General features: G+C 45.3%; 1 protein-coding gene across 6 annotated transcripts in view; it reads right to left on the reverse strand.

The window, feature by feature from the left end:
• Positions 1–623: 623 nt before the first annotated feature.
• Positions 624–15,914, reverse strand: part of KIAA1671 — a 78,869-nt gene continuing 63,578 nt past the window's right edge. For 2 of the 6 annotated variants that reach the window (XM_083407329.1, XM_083407325.1), the window contains exons 5-8: positions 15,209–15,333; positions 13,644–13,774; positions 12,229–12,346; positions 624–3,336 (exon numbers count right to left, since the gene is read on the reverse strand). In XM_083407329.1, coding sequence (XP_083263455.1) covers positions 12,268–12,346; positions 13,644–13,774; positions 15,209–15,333 — 335 coding nt within the window. In that variant the 3' untranslated portion in view covers positions 624–3,336; positions 12,229–12,267. Of the gene's footprint in view, positions 3,337–10,664; positions 11,557–11,665; positions 12,347–13,643; positions 13,775–15,208; positions 15,334–15,914 lie in introns of those variants that run through there. The other 4 variants (XM_083407328.1, XM_083407327.1, XM_083407326.1 and 1 more) reach the window with 4 other exon arrangements.

Below are 15,914 nucleotides of genomic sequence, written 5' to 3' on the forward strand. Positions count from 1 at the left end.
GATGGCCCTTTGTGTTCCGTCCAACTGTACAATTCTATGATTTATGAATTTTGCTTTGTCTGTTTTGCATGTCTATGCATCTTCCTCTAGGTGCCAACCAGCTTAGCTTCAGCAAAATGGTGAACGCATCACAACACTCATTCAGATCGTTCTCTGAAGCCAGCAACTTGTGGTCTTGCAACTTGTGTGGAATTGTTTTGCTATGCTTCAGGGGGCCGTATGCAGCCATCATCTGGTAGGATGCAAGAGTTGGAACTGGGACCCAAGCTGCCCGAAAATGGTATAGCTGCCACCTCAGGAGTAAGAAAGGGCCCTGCCAAACTCCCACCTCTAGTCTTCTCTCCTTTCCAAACTATATGTATGGGAGGGGGGAGAAAAAGAAGGCAGAGATGCTGGGGCCCTTCTTCAGCTACCTGTTCCCTCTTTCTGGCTACCTCAGAGAGAGAGCAAGCAAGGCTGCTGCAGGTGAACAACCCTTGCCCCCCCCCCCATCCTGTTCTGAGAGAGTAACATTTAAAAACAGCCTGTGGAGTCTTCTATGGGGGAGGAAAAGGGGAAGGAAAACCCTCTGCTTCAATAAATGTGAATAGTTTAAAAGAAAAATGAAAGATGGACATGCAAAGTCATTCTGAATGCTGTTTTTAATCAGATATAGTTGTCCAAACATTTCTTAGTAGTAAAACTACTAAAATACAGAATTTCAGTGCCTTGCACAAGCACAAAAGAGAACCCGTGTGTGTACAGATTCAGAGGGATTTGCCCTGATGCCACCTTAATCCCGCTCCTTTGTGCAGGGCCAGCTCCCCGGGGAATCCAGGCATTGCATACATTCCAACAAACCCCCTGCCTCCCCCCCCCCAACATGAAAGAGATGCTGTGGATGCCCCAAACTTTGCTGCAGCTCCTCACATCCCAGCAAAAGGTTTCTGCTAGTCTGGAAAGGAGTCTGTAGGATGTGTGTGTGTCTGAGTGCATACTCAGTGCAATTTAAGGAAAGGCTTCTAGCACACATTAGAGTCACAGGCGGAAATCAAACCAAATGAGAACACCAGGACAAAATCAACTGATTTTTTTTTTTAAGCGAAGCAAATGGGAAGATTGTCAGCACCTTCAGGGGCATTTTGGTGCTAATCACGTTTGCCACTTCAGCACAGCCAACCCACCTAGCAAGCAAAACAGACAAGGGCCAAACCAAAATATCCTGAGTCTTAGGAAGCGGCAAGGTCTGGGGGAAAATCTATACCCACAGCTACTTGAAAAGGAGGGGCATTGTGACAGCATCTCTCTAATCCCCTGGGTATACCCACTCCCTTCCCAAACCATGCCAACTGGGTCTTCCCTGTGGGCTGGGAGTGGGGTGAGGATGCTGCTAAGCAGAACTGAGGACCCCAGGATACATCCTCAGTGGTGCTCAGAGCAGAATATATTATGTTTTCCTATGGCAAAATATTACTGCTATTTCTGCTCTGAGATGAACCCATGGGAGGTGTCTGGTTTAACAGGGGCAGATCCCCAGGGGACGTACAAAGGTTATTCTGCTTCATCCCAAGGAAGAAGGTGCTCCATCCCCGGCACAGCCACTTAGCTGAGGAATGGTTTCCTGAAAGGGAGGGGCTGATTGGGAGACAGCACCATTTGCATGGGGCTTGGGCATAGGCCGAAGACTGCAAAACCCACGTGGGGCAGGGCAGGGAAGAGCAGAAAAAGCCAATTGCGTGAGGAATTGGCACAAAGGTTACGAATGTCTGAAAGCCCACAAGGGCAAATTGGGGATGTTCATCTTCAGGGTTAGGCCTAGATCAGTGGGACACGTCCCCTTCCCATTCCTAAGGGCCAGTGCAGATGCATTTTTGTACTCCCAACAGGGCTGTGAACTTGTGAGACACTGCTCAGCAGTGAAATCTTCTGCCCACCACAGACCGTGTGTGCATGTCCATGGAGGACATCTGTGCAATGCAATAGAAATCTGTCTAATTCTGTGACAATATAAGCTTTAATTTTCTGAAAATAGAACATTTCTGGGAAGAGCACTTAGGGGTACTGCTATTTTCTTAACATCCAAAGAAGGAATCCCAAACATGGGGGCTTTGGGTAAGGAAACAACAACAGCAACAGAGAAACCTCACTATGGAAGAAAGAATCTTGCAGATCCTTCATGGGAACTTGTTCAGGTAAAGAGGCTTCCTAGATGGCAAAAGCAGAGACTCAGCAATGGAAAAGACCAAAGAGGAAGGAAGGTGCTTTGCAGGGTCATAATTCACCCCCCCCCCCGTACATTCACAAGAATGAGCGACCCTGGATTTCTTTTGACAGATTGTGACAAGGTAAAAAGGCTTCTTAGAGTCTGTCTTCAAGAACACTTGGAGACCACAGGCAGGGACCCTAAGCTCCTTCACTGATATCATCCAAGTTTAACATTTGTGGAAAAATAGGTACACACTTCTGCAACTGAACTTTTGAAATAATCAGAGGAATATAAACTATTCATTTACCCCTTTATTTACAGAAAGAAAAAACTTAAACTTCCAGCAAGAGAACCCAGCAGGGTTCCTATGCAGCCCTGATACTGGCAAGGTGAGACTTCCCTTCTTTTTTCAGTAAATAGTGAGGGGTGGGGAACCACCCCTCAGATTATTTACAACTATTTTAATGAGGACTGTCTGATGTTATTGCTTTATCCCTCTAGAAATGGGATGCTCATTACTCTGTGTGCTGACAAAACACACGCACATACAATCTCACTTAAACAATAAAATCTCATTTGATCCTAAAAAAGAAAGAAAGAGTATATATCACATTGTCTTGGCGGAACAGATGATCCTCAAAGTTAATACCAGCCAATCAAAATTTTCTTAAAAAATAATCAGTCAAGTTTCCTCTTTCAATATGGCAGTAAACATAATCTGTTTCTTCCTCTTTCCATTTCCCATACTCAGACAGCAACAAGTCTTTTTGCAAGAGACCAGCCTATAAGTTCATCCGCTACAACATCCTCCCTTGTTCATAAGCCAACAAAGAGCAGGTTGGTGTGCCCAATTCCCCAGCCAGAAGGCCAGTGTGTCAGGCACAGCACCGCCCCCCCCAGCAGCTGGAGTGGGGGGGGGGGGGCAGCTCTGCAGCACAACTAGGAGACCATAACAGCCACAGCTGCGGAGGGGCGGAATGGATCCTGAGGAGTTGGACAGCCTTCCGCATCAGGCCCACCATAGACATTCTTCACACCAGATGGAAAGGCACTGCGCACACAGCAGTCAGGGCGGGAAGCAGCAGCAGCAGGGGAGAGGGGCGTGAGCAAGTTAAGGCTTCTTCTGTCTTCCAAGTCATCCGGACTTCAACCTGGAAAGTTGGGGGAGAAACACTATTTCATATCTGCTGATGGAACAAGGCCTTCTTCACACAGTGCATAGTTAAACTGTGGAACTCTCACGGACAGGAGGCAGCGATGGCCACCAACTTGGATGGCTGTTGATGGCTTCCAGCCACAGTGGCTCTGCTCTGCCTTCAGAGGCAGCAATGCTTCTGAATCCCAGCTGCTGGAAAACACAGGCGGGCAAGGGCTGCTGCGTTCGTAGGAGCAGTGCATCTTTCCCTCATTAGGGTCTAACTTAACCCGTGGGGAGAAATTGTTGCTCAGTGACGGAACACATGTTTTGCATGCAGAGAGCTTCAGATTTATTCCTTCGCATCTCTATTAAAATAAGAGCAGGTGGCTGGTAATGGAGAAGAACTTTCTTTGCCACAGACTCTGGAGAGCCCCTGCAAGCCAAAGGAGGCCATGCTTTCATATATTATTATTATTATTATTATCATTGTTATCATTATCATCATCAATAAATTATTACTATTATTACTATTATTGTTGTTCAGCTGCTAACAACCCTCTTCAAAGACACCAAACTGGGAGGGGTGGCTAACACCCCAGAGGACAGGATCACACTTCAAAACGACCTTGACAGATTAGAGAACTGGGCCAAAACAAACAAGATGAATTTTAACAGGGAGAAATGTAAAGTATTGCACTTGGGCAAAAATTGAGAGGCACAAATACAAGATGGGTGACACCTGGCTTGAGAGCAGTACATGTGAAAAGGATCTAGGAGTCTTGGTTGACCACAAACTTGACATGAGCCAACAGTGTGACGCGGCAGCTAAAAAAGCCAATGCAATTCTGGGCTGCATCAATAGGAGTATAGCATCTAGATCAAGGGAAGTAATAGTGCCACTGTATTCTGCTCTGGTCAGACCTCACCTGGAGTACTGTGTCCAGTTCTGGGCACCACAGTTCAAGAAGGACACTGACAAACTGGAACGTGTCCAGAGGAGGGCAACCAAAATGGTCAAAGGCCTGGAAACGATGCCTTATGAGGAACGGCTAAGGGAGCTGGGCATGTTTAGCCTGGAGAAGAGGAGGTTAAGGGGTGATATGATAGCCATGTTCAAATATATAAAAGGATGTCACATAGAGGAGGGAGAAAGGTTGTTTTCTGCTGCTCCAGAGAAGCGGACACGGAGCAATGGATCCAAACTACAAGAAAGAAGATTCCACCTCAACATTAGGAAGAACTTCCTGACAGTAAGAGCTGTTCGACAGTGGAATTTGCTGCCAAGGAGTGTGGTGGAGTCTCCTTCTTTGGAGGTCTTTAAGCAGAGGCTTGACAACCATATGTCAGGAGTGCTCTGATGGTGTTTCCTGCTTGGCAGGGGGTTGGACTCGATGGCCCTTGTGGTCTCTTCCAACTCTATGATTCTATGAAATTCCTGATAGCCATCTTCAAATATCTCAAGGGCTGTTACAGGGAAGATGGAGCAAGCTTGTTTTCTCCTGCTCTGGAGGGTAGGACCTGAACCAATGGATTCAAGTTCTAAGAAAGAGATTCAGACTAAACATCAGAAAAAACTTTTTGACAGTAAGAGCCATTCAACAGTGGAAGGTCTCCCTCCAGAGGTTGTGGACTCTCCTTCCTTGGAGGTTTTTAAGCAGAAGTTGGATGGTCCTTTGTCATGGCTGTTTTAGTTGAGATTCCTGCATTGCAGGGGGTTGGACTAGATGATTCTTGAGGTCTGTTCCAAATCTACAATTCTAGGATTCTACAAGTAACTTGCGTCTGCTAATTCCAACAGGCAGGAGTGGCCCATTTCACCACTTGAAGCAAAATGGGAATTTCTCCCTCCTTCCCCCTCCCCACCCCATCCCTTCCCTTCCACCGCAGGAGCCTTGGTGTCAGGGAACTGCCATCAGCTCAGAGGTGGGAGGTGGAAGGGCAGTTGGGTTACAGGGAGCTGCCAAAGATTGAGAGAAGCAGCTTGTCCTCCGAGGAGGAGCGAAGCCATGCCTCCAGTGGGGAAAGGGATGCAGGGCTCGGAAGATGCAAGGGAGAGCCGCAACACTGAACCTGAGCAAAGCGGGGGGGAGGCAGGTCCCCCCTTGCCCATGCCCTCTCTGCACAGAGAGGGGAGGCGTAGAATGGGGGTCAAAAAACTGCTCTGCTGGGGAAAGTTTAAGGACTGCCCACTCCCAGATTCTGCTAGTGACTGAGCAGACATGGAAAAGAGTCGATCTGCATTGTAAACGTTTTGGACAGATAATAAAGCCTTGGAAAGACACCAACAGGAAGTCTTGCCTGTTTGCTCTCGAGCAACCACGCCGGCATTTATAACACTTGGCATTTGCAAAGCGTTGCTGATGTGTTTCTCTGCCTGCGGACAGGAAAGCCGAGTGGTGGCCCCTCCTGCTGGAACACCCCCTCTCACCAGTGAGAGGGAGACATTCTGGGAGCAGGAGAAGCAGTGGGGCAGGTGGAGAACCACCTCTTGCATTTCCGCTGCCTGAGGCGGGTGCTTCTCCTTGCCTCATAGGTGGGCCAGCTTTGTCAATTAGGGAGGCAAAAAGTTTTCCCATTTATAAAGTTTCCAGAAACTTACAGACTTACACATTAAATATCTGGGGGGTATGACTGACAGCTAAAAACATTAATATATTTAAAGACAATTACATAAACACTTGGAAAGAAATACAGTCAGTGGTACCTTGGTTTTTGAACAGCTTAGTTCCTGAACAACTTGGAACTTGAACGCTGCCTATCATTCAAGTGTTCTTACAAAAGTCAGTGTTCTGGTTTGCGAACTTTGCTTCGGAAGCCGAACATGCTCCTGAACTTCTGTATTCACTGTTGAGCTGCTAATTTGCAATGCCCCATTGTAATCAAAGCCTTTTTCCTCCCATTTTCACTGCTGCACTGCTAATTTGCACCCCCCCCATTGTAATCAAAGCCTTCCCTTTCCAATTGCAGTGTTCTGAGGTGATACTTGGAGCTTATATTTGGTGCTTTTGTTTTTGCTATTTTTTGCATTTTTGTTTGTGTGGCTTTTCCGTTTTTGTGACTGTGGCTTGTTCTTCATTTTATTATTGATTGATTGATTGATTGTGTGACTGCAGAAATGGATAAAAGCCCCCCATCCAAACATTGACTATCATCAGTGCAGGTAAGAAAAAAAATAATTTTAATTTTTATCATCTACAATACTTATTTTATAGTATAGTACATTGATTATTGCTTTCATTTTATGGATCAATGGTTTCGTTAGATAGTAAAATTCATGTTAAATTGCTGTTTTAGGGGTTGTTTTTACAAGTCTGGAACGGATTAATCCATTTTGCATTACTTTCTATGGGAAAGCGAGTTTTGCTTTTGGAATGCTTTGATTTTGGAACAGACTTCTGGAACAGATTAAGTTTGAGAACCAAGGTACCACTATAAAAAGAAATTTAGAGATTTCGGGTAGGATGAATTTATCTTTTTGGGGAAGAATACTGGTGATTGGAAGTACAGGACACTTCAAGGAATGGCAAAAAGTTATTTCTAGATTTATCTGGCAGGGAACGAAACCAAGGATAAAATATATATTGTTAACAGATGCTAAAGAGAGAGGAGGCTTCGCCCTGCCAGATTTTAAATTATATTATGAAGCATCCTGCAGTTGCTGGATCTGGGAATGGATAACATTGGAAAAAGAACGACTGGTTTACCTGAGGTGTAGATTTATGAAATGGGGACACTGGGGAGAGTAGATTGGGTATTTCCTCTCACATGACCTCAGGCAAGGGCAAAGACTTGTGGGAGGCAGGCATTTCCTCAGTTTTTCGGATTTGCCAAGCAGTAACGTTCACCAATGCACCAGAAAGAATAATAGCAGCCTGCCTCCCTTCCTGGCTCATAAATCAATAAAAATAGAAGCAACAGAGTCAATAGTACCCCTCCTAAAGGAAAAAAATCAGTGCGACTGCAGACCATCATAGGGAGGGTTCCACTGTCCCCAGCATCCCCCAATTCACACTTCAGGTAAGCCAATCATTCTATTTATTTCATGGGACGCTGGGAACAGTGGATTGGGACATACCACAGCACTTCCCAATCCGGCTTACGCACTGACTACAAAACTTGGTCTACACTGTATGGCCAAAAGCCGCCTCAGCTGAAGACGATGCCTAGTGAAAGTGGAAGGAGGCGACCAAGTGGCTGCCCTACAAATCTCTATTAAAGTGGCATCAGCCATAAAGGCAGCAGAAGTCGAGGCTGAACCAGAGGACTGCGCAAAATATGAGATGGGTGGGGCAATTTCATAGTATCATAAGCTAAGGAAATGCACGCCCTAATCCCTCTAGCTAAGGAAACTGAAGAGCCCTTTGCTCCTAAGGTGGAAGGATGAAAAGACACAAACAAAGAATTAGTTTATATACACTTTTAAGGCTCTGCGAACATCCAAAGAGTGCCAAGCCTTTTCCAACGGATGTTTTGGATCAGCACAAAAAGTCAGGAGAATGAGTTCCTGTCGAATGTGGAATTTTGTAAGATCTTTCCATTTCTCCTAATGGAAGATGCATAAATGCTTTGCTACCGACAAGGCTGACAGTTCTGAAACTCATCTCACCTGAGATATCGTAACCAAAAATAGGATTTCAAAAGAAAGGTTCTTTAAGGAAATTTGGCATAGTGGTTCAAATGGAGGCCGTTGCAGTGCTGACAGAACAGAATGCAAGTTCCATGATGGAAAACGGTACTCACTGGAGGATGCTGTAACATAGTTCCTTTGAGGAAACGTTTGATTAGCAACGTTCTGTGACAGCGAAGAACAGCCAACAGAACTTAAAGTCGAAGAAATGGTGGAAAGGTGACATTTTAAAGTATTAGGCCATAGACCATTTTGCAGACCATGTTGGAGATAGTGGAGAACTCTGTGTAGCCACAGCTTTACACTAGGAGGTAAAGGCTGGCCATGTTGATTGATAAATACATCTTGCGGAAGATCTGGAAGCTAGAATGGTGGAGATAACAATCTCATCCAGACCACGATATTTCAGTCTATGGTGCTCAAACGCCATGCAGTCAGTAGGATTGGATGAGTCAATGGTTCCTGGCGAAGTAAATTGGAAGTAAATACAGGAAGATGAAATGGTGGTGCCACTGAAAGCCTGAATCTCTGACAGCCAAGGTCTGCGGGGCCAGAATGGTGCAACAAGACCCACCTGAGCTGTTTCCAACCTGATCTTTCAGAGGACTCTCGGAATGATAGCTTGAGGAGGGAAGGCATACAATAATTCCTTCGGCCATGGAGTCATTAGGGCATCCCAGGTGTCTGCTTGGTTGTCTTTGAACCTGCCAAAGTAATGGGGTAGCTGACAGTTTAGCTTGTGAGCAAAGAGTTCGACTTGTAGAGGACCCCAGCATTGTTGAATCTGAAGAAACTCCTGTTCATTCAGTATCCATTCCCCTTGATTTACCTGGGATCTGCTCAATCAAACTGTTTGCCGTCACCGGTGGTAAGATCTGCCGTGAGGCTGAGGAGTTGACTCTCAGCCCAACTGAAGAGAAGAGCCATCTCTTTCTGGAGAGATTCCAAATGGGTCTCTCCTTAACGAGATATGTGGGCTTTTGTTGTTGAGTTGTCTGTTCAAAGAAGGACGTGGTGGAGTTGAAGACGAGATGAGAAGCAAACAATTGCCAGTCTGGCTGATCTCAACTCTAGCCAATTGATGGAGTAAGTGGCCTTCGAAGGCATTGAGTGTAGAGAGATTAAACCTTGTAAACATGGTTACCTGAGTGCTGCAGGGATTTCTGAATGGAGTGCTTTCCCAAAGACTGGAGGTTTGCGCAGCATGGACAGTTTGAGTTGAGGAGATAAGAGCAAAGACCTGGGCCAATTTTGAATGATCTCTCATTGATGCAGAAGTAAAAACCACTGCAGGGTTCTTGTGTGGTGTTTCGCTCAAGGTGTAATCTGAGAGGCTCACATGCAGAGACCTAGAATTGTTGACAGTTGTTTGGCTGCCATCTTTTTTGTCTTTAAGATTGAAGCTGCCGCTGTGGAGATTTTGCTGATCTGCTCTGGTGAAGAGTCATGAGATTTGAACTGTATCTAGCCGGGTGCCTAAGTGAATGATCCTTTGTGATGGAGCCAAGCAACTTTTTTTGTAGTTGATCAAGAAGCTGTGAGATTGAGGGTGATCTGCAAATGGAGATGAGCCTGTTGAAGGGATGTTGCCTGGAGGAGCAGGTCGTCTAGGAACGGATAAATATGAATGTGTTCACTTCCAATGCCACAATCATGGACTATGCGAAATGGCACAAACATACATCTCTCCAATGCAGTCACAAGTGGATTGGGTCTGCAAGACGCAGAATAATAAGTGAAAATAATAATAAACAATTGAATCATTCCTTAACTAGGAGGTTTAGAAGCAGTCTATCAGTGCCTGCTCACTCCATTGCCATGACTGCGAACTGGGAGGAGAATATATTGCTGAGGAATAATAACCCCAACTCCTTCTGCCGTACCACGAACTAGGAGAGTAGTCAATATGAAGCCTTAATGAAGCCTGAAATGATGCAGAAAATAATGGCTAAAGGCTGTAGAAATCACTAAAGAAATGAGGTGGTGATTTGGAGCCAGCAGCCACTAAAATTGAGCTGCAATTGCGAAAAGACTTGGGTAGGATCCCCCCCCCCCATCTTTAAATCTGATAAATGTGGCAAAACGGAGCCACAGCATGCAAAAAACGAGCATATTCAGTGACCGTGAAGGAGAACATTATACAAGGATGCTCTGCACGAAAGTATACGAAATAAACTAAAAACAAGAAGAACTAAGGTTGCTAAGGGAAACAACCAGGGTGGGGAGGGATGAAATATTTTTTGGAGAGTGTGTGTGTATATGCAAGACTCAAAGACGGAGTAAGTCGCTAAAACTAAGCAGGACTAGATAAAATAAAGCAATAATAAAATGAGATCAAAATTGAAAAACTTATCTGAAGAAGGAAAGCCAGGTAAAACAGACTGCTGAGTCAGGCAGGAGAAAAAAAAACTGAGGAGGAAGTGCCTGCCTCCCACAAGTCTTTGCTCCTGCCTGAGGTCATGCGAGAGGAAATACCCAATCCACTCTCCCCAGCGTTCCATGAAACAAATTGCAGATATTTTAAATCTAGAAGGACACGATAATAGATTTGGATGGCACAAATACTTATGTTATGAAAAAGCAAAGGTGCATAAAGGTTTTCAGAACCACTTAATTAGAAAATCTTTTTTTATGATAAGGGGAAAATATAAAAACTTAATAGAACAAAAAACATCTTGGTGGCTTTAGAAACAAAAAAAATTGGCCGACTAGGAGGCGATAAGAGATTTATTAACGGATTGGTTACAGTATCACCAATTAGATTATATCTCTAAGACAGATAAAAAGAAGTGTTTTAGTTGTGAAATATCAAGATTTCAAAAAGAGTTGTTAGAAAATAATGTTAAATTATTGTCCAAAATGTCTAGTTTGCTTTTAGAGTGGCATACAAACATGAACAAGTCAGTAATGATACACTGGGCAAAGGATTTGGGACATAATATCCAAATGGCAGATTGGGAAAGGTTATGGAAAACAGACTTGAAATTTACAGTGCACTGAAAGAAAACTATATGTAAATGATGTACCAGTGATATTTGACACCTACTAAGCTGACAAAAATGTATAGAACAAGTACAAATACCTGCTGGACATATAAAGAAAAAGAAGGTACCTTTTACCATATGTGGTAGAACTGTAAGGTAATAAAAGCTTTCTGGGAGATGATATATAATGAAATGAAAAAAATGCTTAAAATAACCTTTCTTAAGAAACCAGAAGCTTTTCTATTAGGAATTACAGGTACCAACATTCCAAAGGAACAGAAAAGACTTTTCATGTATGGAACAACAGCTGCCCAGATGTTACTAGCCCAGAAATGGAAAGAACACAAAGTCCCTACCAGAGAGGAGTGGCAAACCAAACTGATGGACCATGCCGAGATGGCAAAACTGACTGGAAAACTCAGAAACCAAGAGGACAAAAACTTTATAAAAGAATGGGAAAAAGTTATAAGTTATTTAGGAAACCACTGTAAGCAGATGGAAACATTAGCAGGACTTTGATTTCATTTGTAGTGTAACAATTACCATGTATAATATGGATTGATATAAAAGTTGCAGTAGCGAAGAATATGTAGTAATAAATGCAATGATGGCCAAAATTGGCCTTCCATCTGTTTTGGGACTACAACTCCCATCATCCCTAGCTAACAGGACCAGTGGTCAAGGATGTTGGGAATTGGTAGTCCCAATACAGATGGAGGGCCAAGTTTGGCCATCACTGATTAAATGTTTAAAATGGGACCCCATGGAGTGGATCGGGGGAAGTCCTCAGATTTGGAGAAATCTCTATATATGGATATATATTTGGATACTTTTTATAACTTTGTACAGTCATACCTCGGGTTGAATGTGCTTAGCATTGAGAATGTTTGAGTTGCACTCCGCGGCAACCTGGAAGTAACAGAGCGCGTTACTTCCAGGTTTTGCCACTCGTGCATGCGCAGATGCTCAAAATGACGTCACGCTCATGCACGGAAGCAGCAAACCGCAACCTGCCCACGCGCTGTTGCTTGTTACGTTCGCTTCAGGATGTGAATGTGGCTCCGGAATGGATCCTGTTCGCATCCCGAGGTACCACTGTATTTGTAAAACCAACTAAAAATGATTTCAAAAAAACAAAAGTTTCTAAAAAATGCTCGCCACCCCAGCATCTGGAATCCAGAGCTCCTCAATGAGACATTATGGCTGATGGCCCCTGGTCACCCCGCCCTTTCCCCCCTGCATTGGGCCAGGCTCATTGCTCTGCAGACCCTCTTCCACTCAGCAGGGAGCTAACCCCATCACCGCCACTGCTGCCACCTCCAGACCTCGGTCGTCACACTTGGTTCTCGTATTGGCTCTGCCTCTTCTTGGACTTCAGCTCCTTCAGCCAATGTGGAGACAGCTCCTCCGACCTGGAATGCAGGAAACAGGCCTGGGTCACTCCCTTTACAAACAAATGCACATCCCATTCGAGGTCCTTCCATGAGAAATTCACTACTGGGGAGCTGAAATAAGGAGGGTGCCTGCTTCTCGCAAGCCTATCTTCCCTCTGCCCTTAGCCCTTGTTTGGTCCTCTTTGCGCACAGGTGAGAAGGCGGGGAACACATCCTGGTTGCCCAAAGTTTCAGCAAAACCTTTGGATTCAATCCTACTAATGCATCTAAAGGAGGATCTTTTCCCTCTGCACTGCATGGCAGGATGTGCAGCCATTGCTCCCTCACAGCTGATCATGCTGGGGCAGAAGTTTGGAAGTCTTGCCAATGCAGCCCTGGCTGGTGATTATGGTCGCCTGAACCCAGAAAGACAAGGTGGTGTCGGCCCACTTTCCTCAGCAACTGCTTTGCGCTTCCTCCCACTGACACCATGAGTGAAGCCTTTGTTTGCCTTTTGAGATGCTGCCAGATGACAAAATCTGATAGAATGTGCAGCGAACAGGATGATACAGTTCTGCTGGGTGATTCCTTATTGGCTTCTCTCACAGAACAAGAAGAAAAAATTTAAAATACGGACATTGAAAATAGTAGCTTATCTGGGGCTGGAAACAGGGCAATCAAAAAACAAAGAAACTGCATGAGTTCCCCAAGTTTCCCCAAGAGGCTTTTCATGCCTTTTGAAAGCACACTTCTCATTTACAAAATGTTTAAAGTGCAAAAACTCAGCAAAGTGCTGGTATTTATGTAAATACAGTCTCAAAACTGGGGACAAGAATAGGGTCTGTATGTAGTCTTGAATGTAGTACAGTGGTACCTTGGTTCAAGAACAGCCCTGTTTATGAACTATTTGGAATACGAACTCCGCAAAACTGAAAGTAGTGTTCCGGTTAGCAAACTTTAACTTGGTCTATGAACGGAAGTTGAACGGTGGGAGGGCACCGGCGGCGGAAGGTCTCATTAGGGAAAGCACACCTCAGTCTAAGAACGGCTTTGGTTTAAGAACGCACTTCCAGAATGGATTAAGTTCGTAAACTGAGGTGCCACTGTATAAGCTGCAGAATTCCACTTCAAGATTTATAATTTTAAAGTCACCAGCCCTTATGACTATAAAGGCAGGATTTAAAGTATTTGGGTAACCCCTGCTGGAATCTCAGAAACCAAAAGACTTTTGGGAAGCTAGAAGGTGGTGCTTTCACAAGTAGCAAAGCAGTAAAATCTGCAGAAAAACTTAAAGGTGAATTTATCAGAATGTCACCCTGACAACAAGCCTCCTCACCTCTCTTCTTTCTCCGTGCCAACAGGCAGAACTCTGCCAGCAGGAACTCCAGCCTGAAATGGGAATTTTGGTGACTTGGACAACTGCACTTCTCCTGTTCCATCTGGTTCATGTCTTTTCCTGAGTTGAGCCTGGAGGGTGGCGAGAGGGGAACCCTCTGGTAAATGTCACGGTTGGATCACAAGTTTCACAAAAGGCAGCGTGAGAAAGGGACCCATCAGCAATGAGCTCACTCCAAGGAATGTCTAGCCAAGGGCCTGGTGCCTTCTGGCCATCACCAGGCAAGGGTGGTTATGCATTATGTGGAGGGGCATGATTTCAGGGATGGAGCACCCGGCTAGTGCATCCAGTCACCAAGTAATCAAGGAGCGGCTCATGGAAAAGACCTGAGGAGGCTTTTGAGGGGAGACCAGGCTGAGACCAGACTGCCCTAACACTTAGACACCCAGCAGATCTCTGCAGTTTGAAGGACAGTCTCTCCTGCAAGTTCCCCAAACCCACTCCACAGGAACTCAGGACAGGGCTTTTAGTGCAGCTGCAACTGTTCTGTGGAACAGCATCTCGGATGAGAGACGGAAGGAGTCTACTTTCTGGAAACAGCTGAAGACATTTTTGTTCCAACAGGCTTTCCCAACCAGATAAACCATGGACTTTGCCATGAATGCCTATTTTGTATGGTTTTAATCTTGTTTCAAATGTATTTGTTACTTTAGTGTTTCTAACTGCTTTTAATGGCTCCGATCTGGTGGAACACTCTGTCACAAGAGACCAGGGCCCTGCGGGACTTGACATCTTTCCGCAGGGCCTGCAAGACAGAACTGTTCCACCAGGCCTTTGGCCAGGGCACAGCCTGACTCCCTCCATCGGCAATCTTCGCAGAGCTCTGGCCCAATGGTTGCCAGTGGCTTGATTTAATTAATTTTATAATGAATGATTTTAGAGTGTTGTTTGTACTGTTTTATTGTTGTTAGCCGCCCTGAGCCCGGCTTTGGCTGGGGAGGGTGGGATATAAATAAAATTTATTATTATTATTATTATTATTATTATTATTATTATTATTATTAATTATCTGACGTGTAAATCACCTTGAGATGGTGGTTTGGAAGGCAATAAATAAATAAATTGTAGCAATAATACAAGAATGCAAACATTTTGACACGGTAATTCCTAAATCTTCAGGCGGCGTTGAATGGAGGCTCACAGCACAGGGCATGGGCCTCCCAGCTATTTACTGGGCATCCTGTTCCCAGTCTCCAGTCACTGGCCCCTTCCTCCCACACCGTTCCACTGCCTCCTTGCATGCAACATGTGAGGTACACCATTTCCATAGCCCACCCTCAGGTGCCTTTGGGGCTCAGAATGGGCTCCAGGTATTCCCATTGGTACCCAAAGTGCCCCCGTGACATTTCTCTTCTTGTGCTACCAAATTACATGAACTAGTACCACGTGTTTCTCAGCGCAGGTTGAGGCAGAATCAACCTCTCCACAGTGTCTCTGAAATATACTCCATGACAGGTTCCCAATGCTAAGGACAAGTGTGTATGGGGGGGTGCACCAACATTCACCTTGAGGGCTGAGTGGTCCATCCCTGGAAAGACAGGGAGCCTCTGCAGCTGAGAGATGGGCGACCTCTCTGTTGGCTGTGGGTTTCCGTCCTCACCAGAGTCTTCTTTCTTGGCTGAGTTTTCTGCTTAAGAATGAGGATTACTCATGAGGCTTCAGACACTTTGGGAGGGAGGGAAGGCACAAAATACAGGGATAGAAACCCACTGCTTGGACCCCTCCAACCAGCAGCTTCTGTCTCCTTTCAAAGCAGTCCCTGGGATGACTTTCCAATCAATTCTCCCAAGCCAGAAGCACCAGAAAGCAGCTTGGTCAGCCAGGGGATGCGACTTCACCCTCTGCCATCTTTGCTCCTGCCCAGGCCTCTGTGACTTTGCTGACCAGGTCCCTCTGTCTCCAATCTCCCTGTGGTGGAAAGGTCAGGCACTGTGGCCTCAAGACTAGCCAAGGGCCCACTGCTGCTCCAACAACCACCCGCTTTGCAACCAGAGGCACCATGGGGGAATTCTGGGTCTACACAACCTTTCCTGACCCTTCCAGGTACAGAGGTGACTGGAGAGGTAGCAGGGCAGCAGTAATAAGATCCTTGCTGGCTGGGAGGTGAAAATCAAGTTTAGCCTCCCCCTCCCTTCTTTCCTGCATTTGCACCTGGAGAACTGCAGCCTGTTGAAGAGCCAGAAGGCTGAGCCAGTGAGTCCCACAGCTACA

This window comes from Podarcis tiliguerta, assembly GCF_965153285.1.
Source record: "Podarcis tiliguerta genome assembly, chromosome: 13".
NCBI classification, from domain to species: domain Eukaryota; kingdom Metazoa; phylum Chordata; class Lepidosauria; order Squamata; family Lacertidae; genus Podarcis; species Podarcis tiliguerta.